Genomic DNA, 25,359 nt, shown 5'->3' on the forward strand with positions numbered 1-25,359 from the left:
GGAGAAACTTTGCTGATTTTTAAAAAAATGTTAATATAAATGCATGTTTTTGAGGCTTCTATAGACAATTGCCCCCCAAAGGCCCCGGCTGCAATCGGCGGCAGGACCGGGCTGGGGCCGGTCCCAAGGCCTCGCCGGGCCGCATCCGGCCCGCGGGCCGCAGGTTGCCTACCCCTGGACTATGAACTCAGATATTTCTGCTCTGTCGAAGTTGTGGGTTTTGTATGAAAGTGTGCGTCCAAGTTGCCTGTCGACTTTGGCAACCCCTTGGATTTTGTCGGGTTTTTGAAGGCGAAAGGATATAAAAAAGCGGTTTTGCTAGGTTCTTCCTCTAAAATATGACAAGTTAAACCATCCGACACAAAATTCAAACTGTACCAATCCATAGATCCTGACAGTAATGTTAAACATTTGAAAGGATGTCATATTGGGGCAAGCTTGTTTTCTGCTGCTCCAGAGAATAGGACACAATGGATGCAAACTACAGGCAAAGAGATTCCACCTAAACCTTAGGAAGAACCTCCTAATAGTAAGTATTTGAAGGGATGTCATATCGAGGATAGAGCAAGCTTGTTTTCTGCTGCTGCAGGGATAGGACCTGGAGCAATGGATGCAAACTACTGTATAGGAAACGAGATTCCACCTCAACATTTAGGAAGAGCGTCTTTATTGCAAGAGCGATTCAACCGTGGAAGGCGGTGCCTTGGAGAGCGATGGAATCTCTTTCTTTGGGGGGGGCTGTAAACAGAGGCTGGAAGGCCCCCTGTTTTGGGGGGCTTTGGCCGTGTCTTCCTGCATGGCCGGATTGGGTTGGGATGGATGGCCTTTGCGATCTCTCACTTCTACGACTCTATGATCCTGTTCCAAAGCTGAGCTTTGAAGGGGTTAACCCACAGACAGTGCGCTAAGTGTGTGCGCCATGGGGAAGGGCTCCATTGTCTGGCATCTGCAAGGGGCCCTCGCAGCAGCTTTATGGAGATGGGGGTCGGAGGGTCACGCCAGGCGCGTGTCTTGGCTTTTCAGACACACTCCGGAGGAGGAAAGGGGGGCTCCCCGAACCTCCATGTGCCAGGAGGCCTGGCCTAGTCTGGCCCTCACCCCCAGGGAGCAGGGGGCAAGGGGGCACAAGGGCGGGAGGGTTGCCCCCTCCCCATGTGCGTGCCCCATGCAAAAAGACCCGAGACCAACTGCGCTTCTTATGCACAATGAGAAGGAGCGCAGCTGAAAACCCTCCGACGGCACAATTGGGATGAACCCCCCCTTTCCCAAAATAAAAACCCCACTCCAGTGAATGTGGAATCAGACGCATTTTGGTGTTGTTTCCCCCCACTTTGTTCAAACAATGAATTCAGCCTAATTCCCACTTACAAATAAAAATCAGTTTGAGGTCCGAATCAATGGACCGGTTTGATGGCGGAGCGTGGTTCCTGCTACGTTTGCCCCAGTTGCATTTCCCCCCTGTAAAATAACCCACTTGTGGTTCGCGTTCACGAACAAATCGGTTCCAAATTTTGTGTGAAGCAACGCGCAACGATTTTGGACTGTTTTGGATGTCAGAAATCTGGATAAGGAATTTGCTGTCGTTGTTATCCACCCTCAAGTTGATTTCACTTCATGGCAACCCTATAGATGAGACATCTCCAAGTTTGTTGTTGGATAAGGGATACTCAACCTATATAAGCATTGGGTCATATCTATAACGGATAAGGAAAAGAAAGTTCCGAATGTGCGTTGGTGCGCATGAGTGTGCGAAAGAGAGACGGAGCACAATAAAACCAGGCGGGCAGACAAAATGGTACTAGAATGGATGCCTTACCTTGTGGCTTTCGGACATGAGTGCCATTTTTGGTTCCTTCTATGAACATTTTTGTTGCCTTAAGTCCTACAAGGCTACGGTGGTCCAAGCGGTGGTCTAGAAAGACAAGTTAATACATGAGCAATAGTTTGCGACAGACAGACTTAACCAAACCAATAGAAGCATGGAGACGAGGCCTCAAAATAGGATTATTTGGGGTTTGCATATTAAACCTTTTTTGTATTCCTTGTCTGCCCAAAAAGGCCCCAGCAAAGGGTTAAGCCTCCCCACCCCGTCTCCCTCCTTCCTGGGCCCATTGATGCTGTCAGCCTCCCTGGGGTCTCAGCTTGCCTCCCACCCTCCTTTTGTGGCAGGCTGGCGTGTGCCACCCCTTGCCCCCAATCTGCATAATGGCAAGGCCCACGCGCCAGGGCTGGAGCTCCCATCTGCCGCCTGGCCCCCACGGGACCCTCAGCCACGCAGCCAGCCCTGAGCCCATTGGCTGCCCGGCACCAGCCATCTGCAGCCTCCAGCCCACACAATGGGAGACCAGACCTTTATATTGGAGGGCAGCCTCCAACCCAGCTCACAGAGGCCAGCTGGTTCCAGGAGAGAAAGACGCCAACGGCCCCAGCGAGCAAAGGACCAGAGAGAGAGAGAAAGAAGTCGGAGCATACCCAGGAACGAGCTTGAGGACGGTTCAGCCAAGTTTGGGAACCTCAAACCGTTGGCCGGTTGGTGCCAAGGAGAAGCGTGCCACTGCGGAAGAAGGCAACCTCGGTGCCAAAGTCAAGACAGCAAGTCCCTGGCTCAACTTCTAGCTTGGGTGCCAGCAAAATGCCTCGTGGTTTCCTGGTGAAGAGGACGCGCCGAGAGGGACCCATCTCCTACCGGGTCAGAACGCCACAAGAAGACGTCCTCTCTGGGTGGTTGCCCGGTGGAGTGGCACTACCCATGGTCCACAGGAAGCCGCCCAGGGTTGGAGGCTTGCCTGAGTTGCAGGCTCCAGGCCAAAGCCCTTTGCGCTTGGTGAGCACCGCTCCGTTGGCCACCTGCCTTGACCGGGGTCTCAATTCTGGGTCTCCGGCACCAGGCGAATCTGCTCCGGTTTGCACCTCGCAGTCTCCCGGCTTGGGTTCGGCTTGCGTCGCCATGAAGCAGGCAACATCCATGCCCAAAAGAGCTGGATCAGGTCCTAGGGTGGTGGTCCCTGATGCAGTGGTCCCGCTGGGGGCCTTTGTGTGCCAGCTGTGCCAAGAGTCATACCCAGGTCCACTGGCCCTGGCCCAACACTGCTGCTCCCGCATCGCCCGGGTCGAGTACCGTTGCCACGAATGCAGTAAGGCCTTCAGTTGCCCAGCGAACCTGGCTTCCCACCGCCGCTGGCACAAACCTCGCGGCAGCGGACACGTCGGGGGCACGAAGGAAAACGAGAGCCCTGAGTCAGCTGACACTCCCAGCGCTCTGCCGCGTCCCAGCGCCACAGAAGGGAGCTACTGCTGCTCCCATTGCCCCAAGCAGTTTCGCCGCCGGGCCTACCTTTGCAAGCACTTGGCTCTGCACGCCGGCACGGCACCGGTGTTGTCTGAAAGCCAGCGCCTGCATGGCAACCTCGCCCCGCATTGTGTGCCCTGGCCTCCTAAGAAGCCATTTTAAAAAGAGAGCATCCCGATTCCTGATGCTCCCGCCGACACCTGGACCGAACATCGCAGGTAGGAGAGGATGCCAGCGAGTGCCAAGAAGGGACAATTGCCTGTGTGCGCAAAGCAAGCTGCGCACCATCTCAGCCATAAAGGACTGAAAAAGATCTGTGACTCATCCAGATTTTCATCCATTTAAATTACAAACAGTCTAATCTGTATTCCTTTTATCCAATGGGACAGAATGCAAATGTCTTACTCCTTGGCAACAAACAGACCCAGCATCCTTCGACGGCGGACCACAATGGACCAAACCCACAAAGCATTTGGGTTTTAGTGGTCAGATTGGGTTTTTTCCCCAGACATTTGCACCCTCTTTTCCTTCTAGATTGCAACCCCCAGAGCTTTAGACTCAAGAGACTTGCGTCCATCGGAAGGAAAGACTGGCTTCCCAGCTGCTTAAGGTTTCATTTCTTTTGGGGTGGGAGCGGGTTTAGAAAAGGGGATGTCAATGAGACTGTTGTTGACAGATGGAGCTTGCCGACTGTGTGATAGTAAAGGGAACGCTTTTCTAAAAGATTGAAGCGGTTTTGTGTCTTTTCTTATACATGCGCGCATGAAAGAAAGAGCATTTGGCGTTACTTGGGTGCATGCTCAATGTTGCAGGGCTGGTGGCGGGGAGATGGGTTGAGGTTTTGGTTCAAACCCTTTTTCAGTTCCATTACTACTACTAATAATAATAATAATAATTTGGCCTTCCTTTCTCCAGGTTTGGGACTCAGGTTGCACACAATAGTTAAACCGTTGTGAAAAACGAACAGGATGCAAAAGTTTAAGAGCAACGAAACCCTGCAGTAGCAACAAATATATATCTAGCCCAATATACAAAGCCCTTGAAAAACCAGTTCTCATGCTGGAATAAAATGGGTTTTACTTGCGGAAAGATGGTAAGGAAGGTGCCGATCTATCTCTCTGGGAAAGGACTTCCACATATAGTAACTTGTCCAGAAAATCCACCCCAAAATAACAATTTCATTAGGACCCAGATTAGGATGCGGCCCTTGAGAGCAAGCAACGGTTACGGGTTGAATTTCTTCAGGTTGCAAGATTTCTTTCCTTTATGCCACGTCACATAAAATAAAATGTATGAATGAAGCACTGAGGTTTGTGGCTGAAGAGCAGGGTATAAATATTCTATAGATAGATAGATAGATAGATAGATAGATAGATAGATAGATAGGTCTCAAGTCAGGTTCAGTATCTGTTGCATAATAATATAATAATATTTGGGTTTCCAAACTGCTTTCTGTTTAAATGGGAGATGATTCCAAGCAGCAAACCTCTCCTGAACAAACCTTGCCAAGAAAACTCCATGATCGGGTTGTATTAGGGTCTCCATACGTCGGAAACAACTTGAACACACACAACAACAACATTCAAACACATACACATACCATTCTGTAGTGACACGGTCCATCCGTTCCCTTGCTTTCGGACACGTATCTCAGTCTTTTGTGCATAGAAATAAGACTTGATAGGGGTTTTTTGTGGGTTTTTCAGGCTATATATATGTGACCATGTTCTAGACGTTTCTGATGTTTCGTGACGTTCGAACATGGCCACAAAAACCCACCCAAAAATACTATGGATGCCGGCTGCGAAAGCCTTCAACTTCACAACAAGGCTTAAGTTAAAGGATCTAAATGGAGGGGGTAAAACCATGAATGCATTAAAATAGTCCACTTTGGAAGAGCGTTTAAAGGTAAGAAGATAATATACACCTTACACACATAGCTTGCAGGTTGTTTTATGCACGATGTTTTAAAACATAATTCTGTGCATGAAACAAAGTTTGCAAAGTGAACCGTCAGAAAGCAAAAAGTGTCACTGTCTCAGCCACTTTGGATTTTGGGATTGCAAATGAGGGAGACTCAATTCGTTTTGGGCTCAGAATCCCTTCATTTCCAGTGTTGCATCAGGCTTTAGTTGGTGGACTTTGGGGTTTTAGTTGCAAAACAGAGACGATCCTGCGGTCTGGCCATCACCGCTCAGTCCCTCTTTCTCTCTCACTCACACAAACATAACACAGTACAAAAAGGGCTCCTTTCCCACAAAGCGTTCTTAAGCCGTGAGCGCATCATTTCGCAGAATGCCAACTGTGACCCTTATGATTATAGTGCAAGGCAAGGGCTGTAAACAAGGTGCGCCATCTTCCAAGACTGGCTCCTTTGTGGACGGCGGCAACCAAGTCCGAGCCGGGCTTGACCTTCTGAGAAAACCAAACCACATCACAACACGGTTTCCAAAACTCACAGAAGCAGACGCAGCATCGGCCTCCTCTCCTCTGATCACCCTTTCATTCAGACTTGCATGTGTGAGAGTTTCGTGTGTTTGCACAAAGCCGCATCTTTGCAAAGCGGTTTTTCTCGGCAAACAGAATTCGCAAGCCTTAGAAATGCCAAAAACTAAGCATTCCGCAAAGACCGGACACTTGCGTGTTTTCCCTGATTTGCAAAAGATGTCAAACTGTAATTGTTAAAAGATGTTAGCAGTGTTAACAAAAAGATGTCGAAAGATGTCCTTTATCCAAAATGATTGACTTTTCATTGAATTTTCATTCATAGTTGCATGCGAGACAGTTTCGTGTGTCTGGTTTTCAAAAGGCATTTCTAGGGTGCATTTGGGGGGCAGTTCTCTCTCCCCCATAAAAATGTCCATCTCCCATGTCTCTTCTTACAGGAAAGGCCACTTTTTTTGCAATGGAGGGCTATGAGGGATCTCCCCAAAAAGGGTCAGGGGACAAAATGGGTTGTGGATGCTGCTCTCCAAGAGACAGCGGTGCTGGGCAGAGAGTGTTTAGACCACGAAACTGAGCTGAAAGTGGATCCAGGGATTCAACAAAAGGATTTGGAAGCCAATGGCGGAGGAAAAATAGTTCAGATGGGGAACGTTAGAGGAGCGGAGAAGTGGGGAACCTGGATACTTGGGTGGAGGATGGAGAAAGGGTCAACGAGAAAGTTTGGTGTTGGGCAGACGCTCCTCTGGGGTCCATTATATTTATTATGGAACGTTTTGGTGCCAACCTAAGATTTAACCCACTTAATTATACGCTCCGAACGGAAGAAACAAAACCGCTAAACACACGCCTCCTGAGAGCAAGTCCGGACAAGAGAGGAAGGCCAGCTTCCGGAAACAAATCGCATTAACTCTGTTAACTGTGGACACCCAAAAAGAAAAGCATCGATTTTTATCCCCCACATGGAAACCCCATTGCTTTTCCTTAGCTTAATATGTGGGAAAGGGAGGCGCACATGAACCCAGGATTTGGTTTACACACACATGCGCAAACACACCGCCGCAAAGAGTGTTCGCAAAGACGACAGCGGAGCCCACCACCGTATGGCTGCAGACCAAGACTTTATTGCACAAGGAAGGGGACGGCTAAGTCTGTACATTCAGTTCAAATATAGACTGGGAGAGGAGTTACGGGGGAAGAGACAGACAGGCAATCCATTCTCCTTTCCTCGCCTCCTCCTTAAACCTTAGTCCAAGAAAGATGAAATATGGGCAGAACAGTCAGAAATGTCAGAAGTCCCCTCCCCAAAAAGAAGGACACCCCATGCATACCATGTCTATGTGGGTCTGTCAAAACATGGAACATAGAGCGAGTGTCTTTTTTGCAAAGCCCAGACCCATGGATCCAGATCTCAACGTGGAAGATGGAGCGAGCATCTTTTCTGCAAAGCCCAAATCCATGGATTCAGGTCTCCATATAGAAGATGGAACAAGCGTCTTTTCTGCAAGACCCAAACCCATGGATCCAGACCTGAACATGGAAGATGGAGCAAGAATCCTTTTTGCAAAGCCCAGACCCATAGATCCGGATCTCAACCTGGAAGATGGAGCAAGCACCTTTTCCGCAAGACCCAAAGCCATGGATCTGGATCTCAAGGAAGGAGATTCCGTTTTGTAAAAACTCTCCTGACGGCAAAGGTTTTTCGACAGTGGAACGGACTACCTTAGAAGATGGCGGAATTTCCTTCCTTTTTTTTGGGACGGTCAACAGATCAGAGGCGCTTTAGCTATGGATGTCTTGCAGTATGTGGTAGCAAAGGGTTGGACTAGCTAGCCCTTGGGTGTCCCTTCCAATCCTACAATCCCCGCTTCCAGAAGTCAGGAAGACTGAGGTACGGACAAAGAGGAGCAGAAGCGGAAAGGACGAGGAATGGATAGCACCAGTCGGAGCGAGAGAAAGAGTAGACGGGAGGCCATCTCTTCCGTCTCACTGAGGAATTGAGTCGGAAGGTTGCAAGCAGAGACGGGGAATCGGGACCACAAGGCGAGGAGGACGGAGGCGAGGCAAGGAGGACATGTCACAGTTTTCCAAATTAAAAAATTCACAGTTAATTAGGTATGCAAGGGCTGCCGCCCCAAAGTAGCAGTCGGTGCCACCCAGATCAGTGCTGGAATTTGGAAGAGGAAGAGAGAAGGAAGGAAGGAGGAAGGAAGGAAGGAAGAGAAAGAGAGAGGAAGAGCAGAAGGTTCCGACACCAACCACCCCACACCTCTTGCCCAGTGTAGTAAACCACCACCAACGCAGGTTCGTTCCTTACACTATCCGTAACCTCCGAGGCGATCTGCAGTTATTGCCTGGTGAACTGTGTCCCCCCGTCTTTTCCAACGGAGCCACTGCGTTGTGGCGTTCCCTTTCGGATGGGGGAATAGTGGCAAGAAAAAGTCCAAGATCCTAAAATCTGGTAGAAACAACAACACAATGACAACCCAAGTCATCCCCAACTACCCACCCACCCACCATCACAGCTAGGAGGGCCATACGGCTTCGGACTAAGCGACAGGCCGGTGCCGCAATGCGCCGGGGAACTCAGTGTCTGGATGGCAGGTCTCTCCATGGCCAGGAGGGCATCTGTCTACTAGCCACAAGCTGGAAGGGCTCATCTTACCCAGGAAGACTGATAGTATTTGCACAAAACCCAAACATCACCCTCCTTTGTCCCACTGGTCTCTTGAAATAATCAGACCAGAAGCTGGTGCTTCAACAGACCGACAGCGAAGTCCGGAAGCTGGTGACAGTCCAAAGTGTCTCTTGCATCTCCCTGGAAAAGTGAGAGAGAGACAGGTCACTTGCTCCTGGGGCTGAGAAGGAGAAGACGGAGATTTCAAGGGGGAAACCTCAAGGGCAGTGGGGGGGCGTCGGGGGGCCGCCCAGCATTTGTGTGACTTGGCTGAGCTGAGCTGCGGCCGTCTCCGACGCTTCCTTCAAGCGCTGGGTGTTCTCCTGCAGGCTCTGGACTTCGGCTTGCAAGGCGGCCTTCTCGGCTTTCTCCTGGAGGAGGGAAAGGCAAAGCTTAGAAGAACCATTTAAGAGGAGAAGGGTGTTCCCACCACTATAAGAGATGTTCAACAGTGGAAAGGGCCGCCTCGGAGGGTGGTGAGCTCTCCATTTTTGAAAGGGTGTCATATTGAGGATGGAGCAAGCTTGTTTTCTGCTGCTCCAGAGATTAGGACACAATGGAGCAATGGATTCCAACTAGAGGAAATGAGATTCCAGCTCAACATTAGGAGGAATCTCCAGACAGTGGAATACACTCCCCTGAAAGATGGTGGAGTTTCCTTCCTTAGAGGTCTTTAAACAGAGGCTGGATGGAGAGTTGTTGGGAATGCTTTGATTGAGAGTTCCTGCATGTCAGGATGGGGTTAGACTGGATGGCCCTTGGGGTCTCTTCTGACTCTATGATCCTATGACGTATTGTTCATTTTATTGGATACATTCGAAATGCATGTGAACAACACAGATCCATCTCACATTCATCCCAGATTTTGCATATTTGCACTAAAAACCCCGACGTCTGAATGCCCCCCAAATTCATACAGGACCAAAGACATTTGGTAACCCCTTCTTGTATGGGGAGAATTTATCTTTATCATAGATCCCCAATGGCTGCGGGTATGTCCTCACATCTAGTGCAAATCTGGCTGGGTGTGCAAATTGTAACTATAAGAGACGTAGCCATGTTAGTCTGGAATATGGGTCTGCAAAGGGATCTAACTGTGCAAAAGAAGTCGCAGCATGAGCTTTCATAGACTTGGTCACTTACACCAAATCTACACAAGCATAAGCAACAACTTCTTCCGTCCAGTTATAGTTTCGTATTGTAACTTATGAAGGCACTTGTGTCCCGCTTTCCAGCTTTGGAAGCAAACTCACAAAGCAAGAAGCAACTGAATATAAAATAGCGACTCGACGGAAGCAATTTGGGAAACCAAACCCCAAACCGAACCATCCAATTACAAAAACAGCGAGGCTGAGAAAAGCTCAAATGGATAAGAGCCCACCTACTCCATGAGATCACCAGGCCAGGCTTTGTTACACGACGGACCAACATCTGGGGTGTGTATGTGTGAGTGTGTGTAGATAGGATGATAAGGCAACACAAACATTACACATCCCTTCTCTGTTGCCCTGCATTCAGCAGCAGCATGGTTTGGCCCCTTCTCCTTTTGGCATGATATTGCAAGCAGGACATTTTCTGCTTGGAGAGGTTCTTGCTTTGCCGGATGTATGATTATATGCTATATGAAGTGTATCCAGTGCTGTTTGGGTCAGTATCTAATACCCCAAAAGGGGTCCAGGACCCTCAGTGGATAACAAAATCCAACACCAATCTTGTGTTACCATAATGCACTTTGCTCTGTTGTTGTTGCAGCCAAGCCAACAGCAGCATGGTACTGCTGCCTTGACCCAGAGCATGAGCGCACTGCGCACATCCACAATGTGTTTGTGTGGGGAAACGTGACAGATCGTTCTCATCTCTGTCCCGCCACCATCCTCTCTCTCACCCTCTGAAGATCTTCCTGAAGTTTCTTAAGCGTCGATTCCAAATGCAAAACCTTGTCGGCAAGACTTAGAGCATCCTGGGAACTGGAAGAGTCGACCAAAGAGGGAAGGTGGGAGGTGGAAGGAAGCACAAAGAGGGGAATACTAGTTACTTTGTCCATAGGTAATACACAAAATATGTTTCGGACGGCTCTGAATACTGCATTGCACCGCTATATGTTTGCCCTTACTTGGATCTGCAATTTTATGTGATTTTTAAAATATTGCTTGGCTAGGTTTAAGGGTACAAACGCCTCTAAGCAGGTTCTGTATCACAAACCCAATGCAATAATCCAACAAGAGAAGGGTGGAATACTATGGTGTGTATGTGTTTGTGTTGTGTGTCTTCAAGTCTAGGTTTTCGTCCTCGCTGTCGATTTTGGTGTCAAATTGCTTTAAAGCCCTTGCAACAAGCAAGGAAAGTTTTCTTCCCATTTAAAGCAAACATTTCCTCCTTGCTTTAATGGCCTTTATCCATTTGCCACCAAATGCAGGTGATGCAGTTTAGGGGAGAGTCTATGGAGCACATGTGTCCTTGCATGTTGCGAGCCTGTAACATGTACAAAACGGAACAAAGGTCTGACTTGGTATAAGGAATCTCTCTCACCGCCCTATTTAAGTCTATTTTTAAATCCAGAACCATAGAGACTGGGATCTGTATTAACAGGACCAGACCCTGCCTGATCTTAGCGGCTAAGCAGGGTCAGGCCTGGTTAGTACTTGGGAGGGAAACTGCCAGGGAATATCGGATGCTGTTGGAAAGATTCAAAGGAAGGCAATGGCCAACCCCCTTGGAACAAACATTGCCAAGAAAACCCTATGACAACTGAAAGGCACCAAACAAAGGATACTATTTGGCCACTAGATGTTTCCATACTATGCCCTTGACAAACATAAAAGATGGAGATTTCAAAAAAGGAGTGCACACAAACAGGTGTTTCTCACCTTCTATGTCTTGGAGGACAGAGGGAAGGCAAATAAGGGGCACCGAAGCAAGGACGACACATTTACCCTGTTAAATAGAGCTTGCGAATGTCACTTTTTTCCACTACAACTCCCAGAATCCCCCAAGATTTGGGGAGCTGTAGTCTTGAAGAAGGGAAATACACACATGCAAGGCACACAGACAGAGCGGCGTCTTACTCCTCATTGGGTTGCTGCTGGCTTGCGCTTCTCTGGACGGCGGCGCATAAGGATTCCCTGTTCTCCGGCACATGCTGCCCTGGGGATGAGAAAAGGCGGAGGCAGGTTGCATTACCCTCAATAGGGAGGTGGGTATGTGTGTGTGTGTGTGTGTGTGTGTGTGTGTGTGTGTGTATTCTATGCCAGCATTCTCTGAAGATGCCAGCCACAGATACCAGCGAAACATCAGGAATAAACTCTTCCAGAACATGTCCACATGGTACAAAAAACCCACAAGAAACTATGGAAGCTGTCCATGAAAGCCTTCAACTTCAAAGTTATCATTTGGTCATTGTCCAAAAGCAGAAGTGGACTTCTGGCCAGCTTTGACCACCTTTGATTTGGGTATTTCTGGCCATCCTTGTGGCTCTTGGGGGGGGTCCCAGGAGCCAAAGACTGACCCACAGACCCATGACAGTTACCCACTTCTGCCCGAATCTCAGTCCGCTTATTCCATTTCCAATACTAACCTTCCCTGGAAAGGGCTTCCAGGATGCTGTTGCAAGCCGAGGCCAAGTTGGCAATGGATTCCCATTCATCCTCCGGCGATTCGCCAGCTTCAGAGAGGACTGCGGGGATAAAGGAGAAGGAAACATCCTCAGTTCTCAAAGAAAAGCTGATCCAACCCAAATGTCAACCAAATGAGCACTTTTGAAAGGAGTGGGGTTTGGAAAGCCAGAGGAGTTGGAGGAGCGTCTTACTTTTGGTGATGGAGTTGCGCAGGGAAAGGGTCCGTGGCAGAAATTTATCGGTTTCGCTGGACTCCGAAGGGAGGGAAGCCTTCTCTCCCGGGGACAGAGGGCCTTTGACTTCTTGACCCGTGACGGAAACTTTCTTGTTCGCAACAGGATCTCCTCCACGGTCCTGGAATAAAAGGCAGTGTCTTTGCATGGCAGGAAGAGCAAGCGGAAGGCTGTATGATGCAGGAGTCAATTGCGACAATGGAAAGATAGGAGGGTACGGTTGCATAGGTGCAGGCGGCGGGTCTGGCACCACAGTTACATGCTTCAGTTATATTAAAAATGCACTAAAATTCATTAAAAATCTGAAATATATGTGTGCGTTTTTAAACAACAGCTGTGCCAACGCAAGGGCTTGCTCTGTTCTGCCATTCTGCACAAACTTGGAGAGGAATTGTATCCCAGTGTTATGGCAGCCTTCCCCAAATGTAGCACCCTCCATATTGGTAGGACTAACACTAACAACCCAACATGCCTCTGTTTTGGTGATGATGGGAATTATAGTCCAACTCATGTGGAGGGAGCCAACCTGAGCAAAAAGCTTGGGATTCATGCAAAATGATCTTTCTGGGGGTCCATTCCAGATGAGGACCTCTCAACAGTAAAAAGATAACACAAACCATTCAATGTAGCCCTTGAGCTTAAATGTATTCCCCTACCCTTGACTAAAATGCACCCTGACGCCAAGTTTCGCGATGGAAGAAAAGTGAGATATAAGTAAAATAAATGGACATTGTATGGCACTGGAGCGATGGACTCTCCTTGGTTGGTTGATTTTGGGGATAGACGGATGCTCATTCCTTGTGGATGGAGTAGCAGTGCCATGTCTCCATGAGCAATGTGCAAAGTTTCAAGTCACATCCAACTCTTACGATACTTACTGTATTGTGGTCTGGAGGGGCCTTTGGAGTGGCAGCCAAAATGAGATCCGGAGGGGGATTGGAAACGATGGGGATGTCCTGAGATGGCACCCTGAAGGAAACAAAATACAAGAGGCTCTGAGTTACTCATCACATGTCTGGAGGACATCAAGGAACCTTAGGATGGATAAGGGTAACTCACGAGTCTGTAGGTCCAGGCATTTGGTCACTGTGGCTCCGTAGAAATTCAGTCCTCTCTTCAGCCAGACTGTGCGGGGGTCCATCTTGCAAGGAGAGGGAATGAAGGAGCTGGAGCGTGGCCGGCTTGAACCCGGCTTCGCTCCCTGGCTTGGTCAGCTCGACTTCTCCGGCCGGTGGCTCGCTCCTCCTCTTCTCTTGCAAAGACTTTTGGTACAGCTCTGAGAAGCTCCTGCAGAAAAGACAAGAAAGAGGACGGTAATACGCAACCTGGAAGATGGATGCTCTCAGAGCCAGAACGCAAGTCGATGGTTAGCTTCCAACCAAGTGTGAATGGTAACAGTAGAGCAAAAAGATGGAGATCTGTGGCCCTCCAGATGTAAGCCTGCCTTGGTACTTTGGTGGGATATAAATGGTGGGATATAAATGGTGATGATGATGATGAGGAGAACAACAACAACAACAACGTGACTTGCTCACCTCCTGGGTTTCCCATTCTCATCCGGGGGTACTACCGTGATGGTGACCTTCTTGGCCGTGCGCAGGAGCTCCGTGGTCTGAGCGTGGCTGAGGCTGGGCAGCGGCCTCTCGCAGACTCGGACCAGGCGAGCCCCCGGTTGGAGCCCAGCCTTCTCAGCAAACGTGAAGCGCTCCACATCAGTCACAAAGCCCTCGTGGTCCATCTGGAAGCCCAGCTGCCCGACTCCATTCCTCAACAGCGTCAGCTCCCGCGTCTCGCAGCCCCGGGTCACCAACTGGCAACGCAAGGAAAAGCCACGAAAGGGAAACCGCAAGGAAACCATTAAAGGCGTGGAAAGATTTGGCACTTACTCATTAAGTGTAATAAATCGTCAGATCTAATACCAATTTACATTCCCACTCAAAGACCTTCCAACGCCTTCCTTGTTAGTTATGTGACTACAATGCAAGAACAATGTGTTTTGACTGAAGGGAGGGCAGGAGGTGTTGCTTTTAGAATGCTTTTGGATACCGTAAGCCTTATTCTCCATAAAGGATCTCCACTTTCGTTAGGGTTAGGGGTGAAGGACCCTGGAAAACAGCAAATAACATCTATCCAGGAATCTCCAGGTCCTCCAGTGTAACTATATTATCAACATCTGCCAGAAGCTGGCCATAGAATCATCCTGGAGGACCTACAAATGCCTAGAGAAGTGTTTTCTCTAGGAGCATCTAGGTTCTCCAGCACAACTCTATGGTCAATTTCTGATACAGTCGCACTGGAGGACCTAGAGATTCCTAGAGAGGACATATCCATCAAAGCCGCAAATGAGGAGGGCCAACTGTATTCTTATACTGAGGATGGAGCAAGCTTGTTTTCTGCTGCTCCAGAGAATAGGACTCAGAACAATGGATGCAAGCTAAGGAAAAGAGATTCAAATTCAACATTAGAAAGAGCTTCCTGAGAGTAAGAGCTGTTCAATCGTGGAAGACACTGCCTTGGAGAATGGTGCAGTCTCCTTCTTTGGAGGTTTGGATGACCATCTGTCGGGGATGCTTTGAGTTCCTGCATGGCAGGGAGTTGAACTGGATGGCCCTTGGGGTCCCTTCCAACTCTAGGATTCTTTGATCCTCTCTTTAAAGACAAAGTACAGTGCCAGTCTCCTATCCAAGGGACTAGTACTCATGGTTGCATCCCCAGATGAATCCCCCAATATGAACCTCACCATTGTCCATCCCCACAAATGATGGGAACGCTTACCTGCAGCCGGTGGACGATGTCCCGAATGTCAGTCGCCTGCCCTTCATCCACACGCATGCAAATATAGTCCCCCGTCTCATAGTAGAGGTCCAAAGTGCAGCTTTCGGAGAAGGTCCAAGCCAGGATGTCCCGGCAGGAGCAGTTAAAGACCACCCTCTTCTCGCGGGCGTCAATGAGGACTAGAAACTCGGCCGAGATGCCCAGCAGGCACCAAAACTCCGGAGCCTTGCTCTCAGGTCCAGGGAGGCCATCCCGCGCCCACACGCCCCAGACCAAAGCGCCCGCGCTGTGTGCCTCCGCCCCCTTGGGCACTTTGGACTTCTCGCGCTTCTTGGCCGCCAAGGCGATGAGGGCCAGGCGGGATGAGGAGGCCTCCAAAGTGCTGGTGGTGGCATGGTTGAGGGCCAGGTCGCGGAGGTATTCCTGGCGGGTGCGGGTGGCCATGGCGTGGAACTTCCCTGAGCGCTCTGCCGCGTTTTCCGCATTGATCACTTTGGCGAGCAAAAGGTCTCGGAAAGCCGGGCCTTTGATGAAGGAGTTCTCGGCCGGGATGAAGGGACCGAAGGGTGGGATGTCCTTGGTACAACTGACAGCCATGCTGGGGAGGAATGGCAGAGAAAAAGCAAGCACATACTTACAAGTCACACATACAACATTGAACGCTGAATTATTAAAAGCTACGTCTGAGCATGCAGAATCTCAGCCATCGCGTCTAAGCGATGGAGAAAAATTCAAAGATGTAGCCGTGTTAGTCTGGAAAATCAGTATGCAAAAGGATCCTGTAGCACCTTTGAATTATAGAATCATAGAGTTGGAAGAGACCCCAAGGGCCATCCAGTCCAACCTCCTTCTGCCATGCAGGAAATCTAAATCAAAGCATCCCCGACAGATGGCCATCCAGCCTCTGTTTGAAACTAGCTGCAAGAAAGCATGAGCTTTCATAGACTTCAGCCTACTTCTCCAAATGCATGCTTTTGCGTCTGAGAAAGTAGGCTTAAGTCTACGAAAGCTTATACTACTTCCTTCTTTCAAAGGTGCTACAAGTTCTTTTTGCAAATGAAGACAAAAATATATACATACAGTGGGCGCTTGGTATCTGCTGGGGTTTGGTTCCAGGACCCCCATGGATACCAAAATCTATGGATGCTCAAGTACCATTAAATACAGTGGCCTAGTAAAATGGCTCCCCTTATATAAAGCGGCAAAATCAAGGTTCGTTTTTTGGGATTTCTATCGTTCTGGAGTATTTCCAAGCCATGGCTTGTTGAACCGGTGGTTAAAGAAGCAAGCCTTGCAGCACCCTCTGCTGGCACCTTATAAGTTGAGTCTCCCAGATCCAGAATTCAAGCATCCGTGGCTTGAAAATATTCAACACACACACACACACACACACACACACATAATACAGTGGGAACTTGTTATCCGCTGGGGTTTGGTTCCAGGACCCTCAATGCATTAAAAAATCCATGGACGCTCAAGTCCCATTAAATACATTGGCATCGTAAAATGGTGTCCCTTATGGCAACATCAAGGTCTGCTGTTTGGAATGGATACCTTTGGGGAATATTTTCAAGTCGTGGATGCTTGAATCCATGGATAAAAAAAATCAGCGGATAAGGCGGGCCGACTATCCATTCCAAGAGAGCAAGCCATTTGATATAAGGCTCACCATTTTACTATGCCGTGGTATTTAAATGGGGGAACCCGGAACCAAACCCCAGCGGATACCAAGGGTCCACTATATATGCAAATACAGGTATTTCTAAATCCAAATCAATACATTCAAAAATCCCAACTCCAAAACACATCTGGTCCCAAGCATTTTGGATAAAGGAGACCCAACCTGTACAATCGAGGACAACTTCAAAAGTCACAGTGGCTTACTCCAGGTTTGCACACACATGCAACCAGCGTCTTCCTTACCTGTAGGTTGTGTGCTCACCGCAAGATTCGTGAACCCTCACCACGATAAAAACGTGCTGGAAGTGGGACCGAATGGTGCGCGGCGTGAAGGCGAGGGCCCCGGGCTCCTGAAAGACGATGGTGACGATATCGTTCCCAATGTGACGCTTCCTCAGGAGCTGCAAAACGGAGGGCAAAAAGGAGAGTTTCACTAGAGAAATTGCATGCCGGATGGCAAGATCCGCACTGGATCCACACTGGAGGCTGATGCGCCTGAATGTTTGTATTTGGGGAGAACTGTTCACTCCTTCCTCTCCGATACATCTACTCAGCTATGTAGTCTGAATGCATCCAAAGATGTAGACTTAAGCCTACGAAAGCTCATGCTGCCAACTTCTTTCTTTACTTAGTCTCAAAGGTGTGACAAGATCTCTCTACAAAGTGTTTCGCAACAGGGTTTTGTGTATTTCCATCCCTAATACCTGATTTATGCCCATTTATCCTCCGGCACAAAGACCGGCCCTTGTGCCCAATGCAAAATGCTGAAGGGCATTGTGAACAGAGAATGGCACCTATCACATAATATCACCTAAATCAATGATTTCCACACTGTGGTCCTCCAGATGTTTTGGACTTCCAGAAGCCCCAGAATTGAGGAATTCTGGAAGATGATGTCCAAAACATCTCGGTGACCAAAGTTTGCAAATCACTGAACATTTTGCAGGAGGGATACACTTCTTAGTTGGAAGGAGGCATGCCCTTATTTTGGACATCCCTGGCACTGAACAATAAGAGCCCACACTTTACTTGTGATAAACTTGAACGATAGCCTTGTTCCTCTTATAGGAATGAATAATGATAACAAAATAATGGTCGAGACGTACTTGCTGACGGTTGTTGGGGGTATAGGGAAGCATGGTGGAGACGTGGAACATGATCTCGTAGTCCTGGTACGTTGTGTAAAGAGAGTGGGTTCCCGTGGAGTCCGCTGCAAAGACAGAGAAGGAAAATATAGTTCTGCAGAAGCCAGATCTCAACATGGTTTGAGCATTGGATACGATTCTGGAGTGCAAAGTTCATACCCCAGCTTGGCCATGGAAACCCAATGGATGTTCTTGGGTAAGTCACACTCTTTTATCCTCAAAGGATGGCAATGACAAACCTCCTCTGACCAAACCTTGCCAAGAAAACTCTATGATAGGTTCTCCTTGAGTGTCGCCGTAAGTCGGAAATGACTTGAAGGCACACAGCCAACACCATTGCTCAGTAGTATGCAAAGGGATCTTGTTGCACCTCTGAGAGTACATGAAAGATACCATAGCATAAGCTTTCCAACAGGCTTGAGCAGATGGACCAGGATAGTACAGGCTGAACCTGTGCTATTCTGGAACATGTGCTCACCTGGTTTGGTCCCTGGGTCGGTGTTTAGATGGACAGGTGTTTACATGCTCATCCCTGCACCACCTTGAGTATACGAAACATAATTAAACTTGGCTCCCATCTCCAAGATGTCTCACTATGCACAGTCAACCCTCCATATCCAGGTATCCAGGGCTTGAAAATCTTAACACACACACACACACACACACACACACTGTGGGCCCTTGGTATCTGCTGGGCTTTGCTGCCAGGACCCTTTTATATAAGGGACACCATTTTACTATGCCACTGTATTTAGTGGGACTTGAGCATCCATGGATTTGGGTATCCATGGAGGATCCTGGAACCAAACCCCAGATGATACCAAGAGCCTGCTGTACATGCAAATATTTCCAAATCTGGAAAACAAAGATCCAAAATCCAAAACCCTTCTGGGCCCAGGTGTTTCAGATAAGGGAGACTCAATCTGCAATTGTTTCACTTTAAATATACATACAGAAATCCCCCAAAGCATGTAGAATCACGCAACACTACAAATGTTGTCCAACTGCAAGACCCAGCAGCCCTGTCCAGCATAAGCAGCAATAACGGACAATGAGAGTCACACTGCTGGAGGTCTCCAACTACTGATGATGGTGTGCATCCAATATCTTACTCTTGGTGTCTAGCTGCGCACGGTATTTCTCAAAGCCGCGCAGGCGCACGCGTTCGCCCAGGAGGTTTAGGAACTCCTGGAAGGTGGGGCCGGCCTCTTCGTTGTTGTACATGTCCTCTTCCGAACCCTGTCCCGCCATGCAATACAGCACTCCGACTTTCCGCTGGAAACTGAGCTGCGGAGTGAAGAGGAGGAGGAAAAGGAGGATCAGAGGATGACAGTTCAAGATCTTACCTCCCCGTCCCATATTTCCTTGACCTGATGCTTTCCAGACTCATTTTTAAGCACATTGTTTTACATGGCTGTCAATGGACTTGTCGGGATTAAAGACAGAACAGTGCAGGGTGTATACACTTGGAGTAGCCAACTCTGGGAGATTCGAGGACCATATTCCTCAAACCCTGACCTCCGCCAGCTGTACCAGTCCCTCCCAGTGAAACCAAAAGTTAATGGAAATTGGAGGGGAGCGAATAAATAAATTGCAGCTTTCTACTGCTTTGTATCAACCTGGAACCCATCAAACGTTGTGGACTATAATCACTATCATCCATCTCCAAGTTGGGTGAAGTTGAGCTTTTGCCAGACCCTCGATCGAAGGGTGGAATGGACCCCTTCTAGAATCAATGTGTCTCTATCCTCCCCCAAAACCAACTTACCCCCTGTTCGTCCAGTTTGAGTAAGGTCTCCGGCACTTTTGGGGAACTGGAGGCCAAGCGGAGACACTGGAGGCTGAGCTCCGGCATCACGTGCTCCAGCAGTTTCTTGGGAGGGATGCCGCGAGGGGTGGAATGGCGGGCGGCGAGGGGAAGGGCGTCCTCCAGGATGGATCCTCGCAAAGTCCGGAGCTAAAAGGTGAGAACAACAACCATCAAACCATCAACCTTGCCCAAACTTATATAGGGTACATCTACACCGTAGAAATAATGCAATTTGACAGCGCTTTCAGTGCTGTAGCGCCAGCCTATAGCATCCTGGGATTTGTCATTTCACCAGCTCTTTCGCCTTCTCTGCCAAAGACTGCTGGCGGCGTCTCACCAAACTACAAACCCTAGGATTTTGCATGTTGGGTTTTTGCAATCGCTCGTGTCAAAATTGACCTTAAAGCACACAACAACGGGAGGAAAGTGGGATAAAATTAAACAAATGAACGAAGGGCTTGCTCATACAGTTTGCCCCCCGTATCCACAAATTCTTTATCCACAAATTCAACCATCCATGGCTAGAAAATAGAATCGTAGAACCACAGAGCTGGAAGAGACCACAAGAGCCACATCCCAAAATGACATAAATGCCAAAAAGCAAACCTTGGTTTTGCTATTTTACATAAGAGACACCATTTTACTACACCGATGGGACTTGAGCATCCATAGGTTACATTGGAACCCCAGCAGACACCAAGGGCTCCCACTGTATATTCCAAAAAGCAAACCTCAATCTTGCCATTTGATAGAAGGGACACCATTTTGCAATGCCACCATATGTAAGTGGATTTGAGCATCCATGGATTTTGGTACCCACAAGGGCCCTGGAACCAAAACCCAGCAGATACCAAGGGCCCACTGTACAAACTGTCTCCAATCCACTAAAAAACCTTTGTGTAAAAATGTCCTCCTTGTTCAGAGCCTCTCACCACTGTTCTCTTCTTTCCTTACATCACTTTGCTTCCTGATGCAAAAACCAACCCTATGGGACCAGGCAAGACCATTGCTGTACGTCACTCAAACTAGTGGCATAAAATAAACATTACCCACCTGACTCGTCCGTACGATAAGTCGGTAATTGTATTGCGGACCAGTGCTGCCTTCCTTCTCCTCTCTCCGCAGGGATACGGCCACAGCGCCCAACTGGTCATCCACCCCAAAGAAATTCTGATGCTCTGAGTAAAGAGAAAGGGAAATCATTGAGGCAGTGAATGCATTACAGATTTTAATTTGAGATATGAAGAAGCGCCACAGGGATGAACCTATTATGGGGACAGGATTCACAACCCTGGTGAGCAACTCTGCATTTGGAACCAACCCTGGGAACAGGTTCACCAACTCCATCTGCAAGGAAGCCCCTAACCATCCCTGCCACTGTTCCCTTGCTTTTCAGTCTGCACCATCCTTCCTTACCCTTGCCGTAGAAATGTTTCCGGTAGTAACAGGCTCCGAGGTCGGCGTATTCAATGGCAAGGCCCCCCCGGCTGGTCCTCTGTCCATAGCTTTCCCGTGGTTCCTCCAGGACCGAAACCGCCATGTTGGGGCAGTGGAACCCGGCCAAAGAGCCCCGGTGTTGGCCGATCCCAGATTCCGATTCACCCCCAGATTCCACCCGAAAGCAGGGGCAGCTGAGCACCAGGGACCCGTCCTTTTCCTCGCCCGCTTCGCTCTCGGAGGTGGGTGTCATGTCCGCCAGGCGAGACTGAGAAGCGGCTGATGCCCCCGTGGTGATGTTGCCCTGCTTCTCAGATTCCCGGACCACTGCACCCAACTCAAACAAGATGCTCTGCACATCGTAGTGGGCCAAATGGCGGCCCCACACGGGAACTGCTGCCTCCGGGGTAGGATGGGAGCCAGTTCCGTCCCCTGGCGTCACACCATCTGCTTCGGTCTCCCAGACCTCGCTGGTCGACAGTCCGAGAAGAAGCAAGGGGTCCCGGAATCGGCGAGCGGTAGGGCTGCCAGCCCGTGGCTCCTCGTGGCTGTGTGCCCGCGCTCGAGGCGGTGCTGTCCCCTTGACTGATGAACTGGGGCTGCCGCTACTGTTCCGATGGAGCCCAGATGCGCTTCCCGACGCCAGCGGCAAAGGAGAGCTAGGGGCAGTCGGGGCGGCAACCGCCAGCTCCCCTTCGCTTAGTGTCACGTCACTGTTGCTGCGATGCATGAGATAGCTTCGCCTCGGGGACCTCAACGGAGCAGGGCCGCAATGCCCCGCCAGGGGGCCCTCGCCCGCCTGGGACTTGGATGTCCGGAAGGTGTCGAAAGAGAGGGACGTCAGAGGCGGGCGGTTCGAGTGGCGCCGGATCTTGCGGATGAAGAGGTCGTCTGACTGCATCGCCCCCAGGCACCCACCGGTACCTCTCCCCCTGGCACTGCCCGCCAGCAGCCCAAAGGAACACCCAGGACCCCAGATCCAACCGAGCAGAGGAAACGAAACTACGCCTCCCAAACTTTGAAACGGATCAAATACTTGGATAATAAGAGGCCTTCGTCTCTTTGGCGGAAGAGTTCAGTCCTTCACCCATGAGGAAGGCCTTCCGAAGCTTTTATAAAGCGGCGGCTTCCAGTGGCACGCAAGTTGGTCTTTGGCACCGCAGTGGGCAGACGCCATGCAATAGCCGGGAAGGAGGTCAGCACGCCACAGTCAGGTACCTTGGCGCATCAGGAATCGCCAAAATTTAGGCATTTTGCAAGCTGGTTGCTGCAACGGGACAACAAAAAAAGGAATGGGGAAGAAGGTGAGCAAGAGAAAAACATTTGATTAAGATGCAAAGATGCGAAACCCAAAAAAGTATGAAATCCAAAACACTTCTTGCTCCAAGCATTTTGGATAAGGGAGGTTCAGGGGACCACGACTCCTGAGGCTAAGGAAAAGGATGCTGTGCTTTAGAAAAGTTACTTTTTGGGACCAGGATTCCTTGATCTTCCTGGGATTTGTAACCCCCAAACTATAGCCTCCTAGTTCCAGGGCTACAATTCCCAGGAACTCCAAGAACATCACAAAAATCCACCAAACAGGGATACCATTCTTGGGCCGACCCAAAATGCACAATATCCACGTTGCAATGCTTCTTACTCTGACCATCAGGCAGCAGAAATCTGGGGAGATGGCAGGGTTTCTTGCCCATGAATTGGGGTCTCTTGGATTTTTGGGGTGCAGAAAAGTATCATCAGCGCAAGGCGCGCACGCTTAGGAACAAACATACATCCACACACACATGTGTCATGGCCAATTGCTACTCGCTCTGAAGCAATATTGCGCAATAAATAATACTTTCCATGCACTGGGTCCGTTTTAAACCCAGGAGAGGCATTTTGCTAAAACAGGAAAGAAACTCCTGGTCCCTTCCGTTTCCTAAAAGCGGCCACTCTTGGGCCTAAAATGGCTCAGGGCAGCAAGACGTGGCCAAACTGCACCCCAAAAGCATTTGGGGAGAAGGTTTTGGGGAGGGTTTTTTTGCCTCCCATAGTTGCCCAAACCTTCCATACAAAATGCATTATATTTATGCATATAGGAATAAGGGATTTGGCATTCCAGAATCATGGAAATGCAACCTGTACACATACGTACACATACACATAAATGCACACACATGCAACTCCCTCTAAAGCATTGCAGCCCAGTACACATAAGTATATACACACTTATGCGAACTGTGAGCCATGCCTCCCTCTGGATATCATTGGACCGCCATTCCCAGCAACGCCAGCCTATGACAAAGAATGCTGGGAGTTGCAGTACACAAACACACGCATGCTACCCATTTCTAGCTTGGAAGAGCCCTCTCCCAAGGGACGCCTACCACTCTGCACGTACTCAGAGACGCTCTTGCCTCGAGATGCTCCTCCTGCGCACACCTTGCAAAACCCCAGCGTTGGACTCTGCTCCCGTCCGCACCCTGCTTAGGATCAAATCCTGCCGATGCTGAGAGCTGATTAGCCTACTTGTTTGATGGAGCGTTTTATCCCCTCCTACCTGGCCCAAACCCTTGTCGCTCCCAATAAGCATCCAGAGGACTCACGCTGCACAGATGGCACGGCCCAGGAAGGGCTGCCACCAGCAAAACGCCTCTCTGTCTTGCAAAAGCCCACCTGCTTCGGGTGGGAGTTAGAGTGCAAGGTCTAGGAAGGATTTATAGCATGGCGGGCCCTTGGTATCCACTGCGGTTTGGTTCCAGGACCACCAATAGATACCAAAATCTGAGGATGCTCAAATCCTATTAAATACAATGGCATCGTAAAATGGTGTCCCTTATATAAAAGGTTCAAATCTCGGCTGGGTCTGCAAACCCATTGGGTGGCTTTGAGCAAGTCATACTCTCTCAGCCTCAGAGGACAGCAATGGCAAAACCCCCTTTGAAGAAACCTGACCATAAAACCCCGCAATAGGTCAGCCTTAGGGTCGCCGTACGTCAGAAACAACAGACAAGACCCTGGGTTCTGTTCCCACATGGGGGAACTGATACTCAATGACGTCTCAAATTCGGACCCTGGCTGGGAATGCACAAGGCAGCTCTGAGTGCGCGGTTGCCATTGTGTTACAGCCGCGGTGGGCGCTCCACTTCCGCACACCGGAGGGGAAGCGCACCAAGACCCAACTTCTGCAAACTGTCAAAGAACAGACATGATTTCCTGCCATCTCAGATCTGGCCAGATGACGGAGAAAGGCAAACCGCGCACCGTCTGCTGCGGAAGAGCGTTGAAGGGAACTCCGTCACTAGGAGAGGGTTTGCTTTCATAAGGAGACGAGGTATGGGCAGCATCTACCCACACATGAGGGATTCCAACACCCATCATCCCTCCCCACTTACTATGCTGGGTGGGACTGATGGGAATTATAATCCATCTAGAAAGTCATGCATCTGCCTATGTTGCAGTCTATGGGACCCCATGTGCCACCACACTGTGGGTTTTGGAGGTGTTGTTGAACTGCCACTCCCATCATTCCTCCCCACTGACCATGCTGGTTGGTGCTTATGGGAATTATAGTCCATCTAGAAAGTTATGCATCCCTCTACACTGCAGTCTATGGGACCCCATGTGCCGCAATGTGGGGTCTAGGCAGCATTTTGCCCACCTATAGTTTCTCCCAAGGGAGAAGAACCATTGGTCTGCCAGGTAGTCTGCCAGGTGTGACTGAATTTCTATACCCATCATCCCCCCACTGGCTGCTGGGTGAGAATGATGGGAACTACAGTCGACAAGTCCATCTAGGGAGTCATGCAACTCCCTACACTGTATGTATAACACAATTTTCCACACTGTAGTCTATGGGACCCTAGGTGCCGCACTGTGGGAGTAGGTTAATAATAATAATAATAATAATAATAATAATACTGTAATAAAATATTTATTTCTATACCGCTTTTCCTGGGAGATCAAAGCGGTTTACAAGTTCAAAGGGAATATACATTTTAAACATGTTACAATATAATATACAGTCAAGAATACTGTCTCTTCAGGCTAGCCTGTTCTCTCCCTCACAGGCCCAAGGATGACAGTTACGGAGGGAGGGCACTGTCTCTTCAGGCCAGCCTGTTCTCTCCCTCACAGGCCCAAGGATGACAGTTACGGAGGGAGGGCACTGTCTCTTCAGGCCAGCCTGTTCTCTCCCCACAGGCCCAAGGTTGCATTTGCCCACCTATAGTTTCTACCAAAGAACCACTGGTCTGCCAGGTATTGCTGTACTGT

The 25,359-nt window shown here is 49.3% G+C and overlaps 1 protein-coding gene across 3 annotated transcripts in view; it reads right to left on the reverse strand.

Moving 5' to 3' along the window:
- Positions 1 to 6,833: 6,833 nt before the first annotated feature.
- SIPA1 (signal-induced proliferation-associated 1) overlaps positions 6,834 to 25,359 on the reverse strand; it is a 27,724-nt gene continuing 9,198 nt past the window's right edge. For 2 of the 3 annotated variants that reach the window (XM_042440809.1, XM_042440810.1), the window contains 15 exons: positions 21,082 to 22,369; positions 20,719 to 20,843; positions 19,624 to 19,812; positions 18,968 to 19,142; positions 17,817 to 17,920; positions 16,954 to 17,111; positions 15,031 to 15,628; positions 13,791 to 14,065; positions 13,315 to 13,542; positions 13,134 to 13,224; positions 12,214 to 12,376; positions 11,983 to 12,081; positions 11,474 to 11,552; positions 10,294 to 10,375; positions 6,834 to 8,779 (listed from right to left, as the gene is read on the reverse strand). In XM_042440809.1, the coding sequence (XP_042296743.1) occupies positions 8,627 to 8,779; positions 10,294 to 10,375; positions 11,474 to 11,552; positions 11,983 to 12,081; positions 12,214 to 12,376; positions 13,134 to 13,224; positions 13,315 to 13,542; positions 13,791 to 14,065; positions 15,031 to 15,628; positions 16,954 to 17,111; positions 17,817 to 17,920; positions 18,968 to 19,142; positions 19,624 to 19,812; positions 20,719 to 20,843; positions 21,082 to 22,003 (3,441 nt within the window). In that variant the 5' untranslated portion in view covers positions 22,004 to 22,369 and the 3' untranslated portion in view covers positions 6,834 to 8,626. Of the gene's footprint in view, positions 8,780 to 10,293; positions 11,343 to 11,441; positions 11,553 to 11,982; positions 12,082 to 12,213; positions 12,377 to 13,133; positions 13,225 to 13,314; positions 13,543 to 13,790; positions 14,066 to 15,030; positions 15,629 to 16,953; positions 17,112 to 17,816; positions 17,921 to 18,967; positions 19,143 to 19,623; positions 19,813 to 20,718; positions 20,844 to 21,081; positions 22,370 to 25,359 lie in introns of those variants that run through there. The other variant, XM_042440812.1, reaches the window with a different exon arrangement.

This window comes from Sceloporus undulatus, chromosome 9 (genome assembly GCF_019175285.1).
Source record: "Sceloporus undulatus isolate JIND9_A2432 ecotype Alabama chromosome 9, SceUnd_v1.1, whole genome shotgun sequence".
NCBI lineage: Eukaryota > Metazoa > Chordata > Lepidosauria > Squamata > Phrynosomatidae > Sceloporus > Sceloporus undulatus.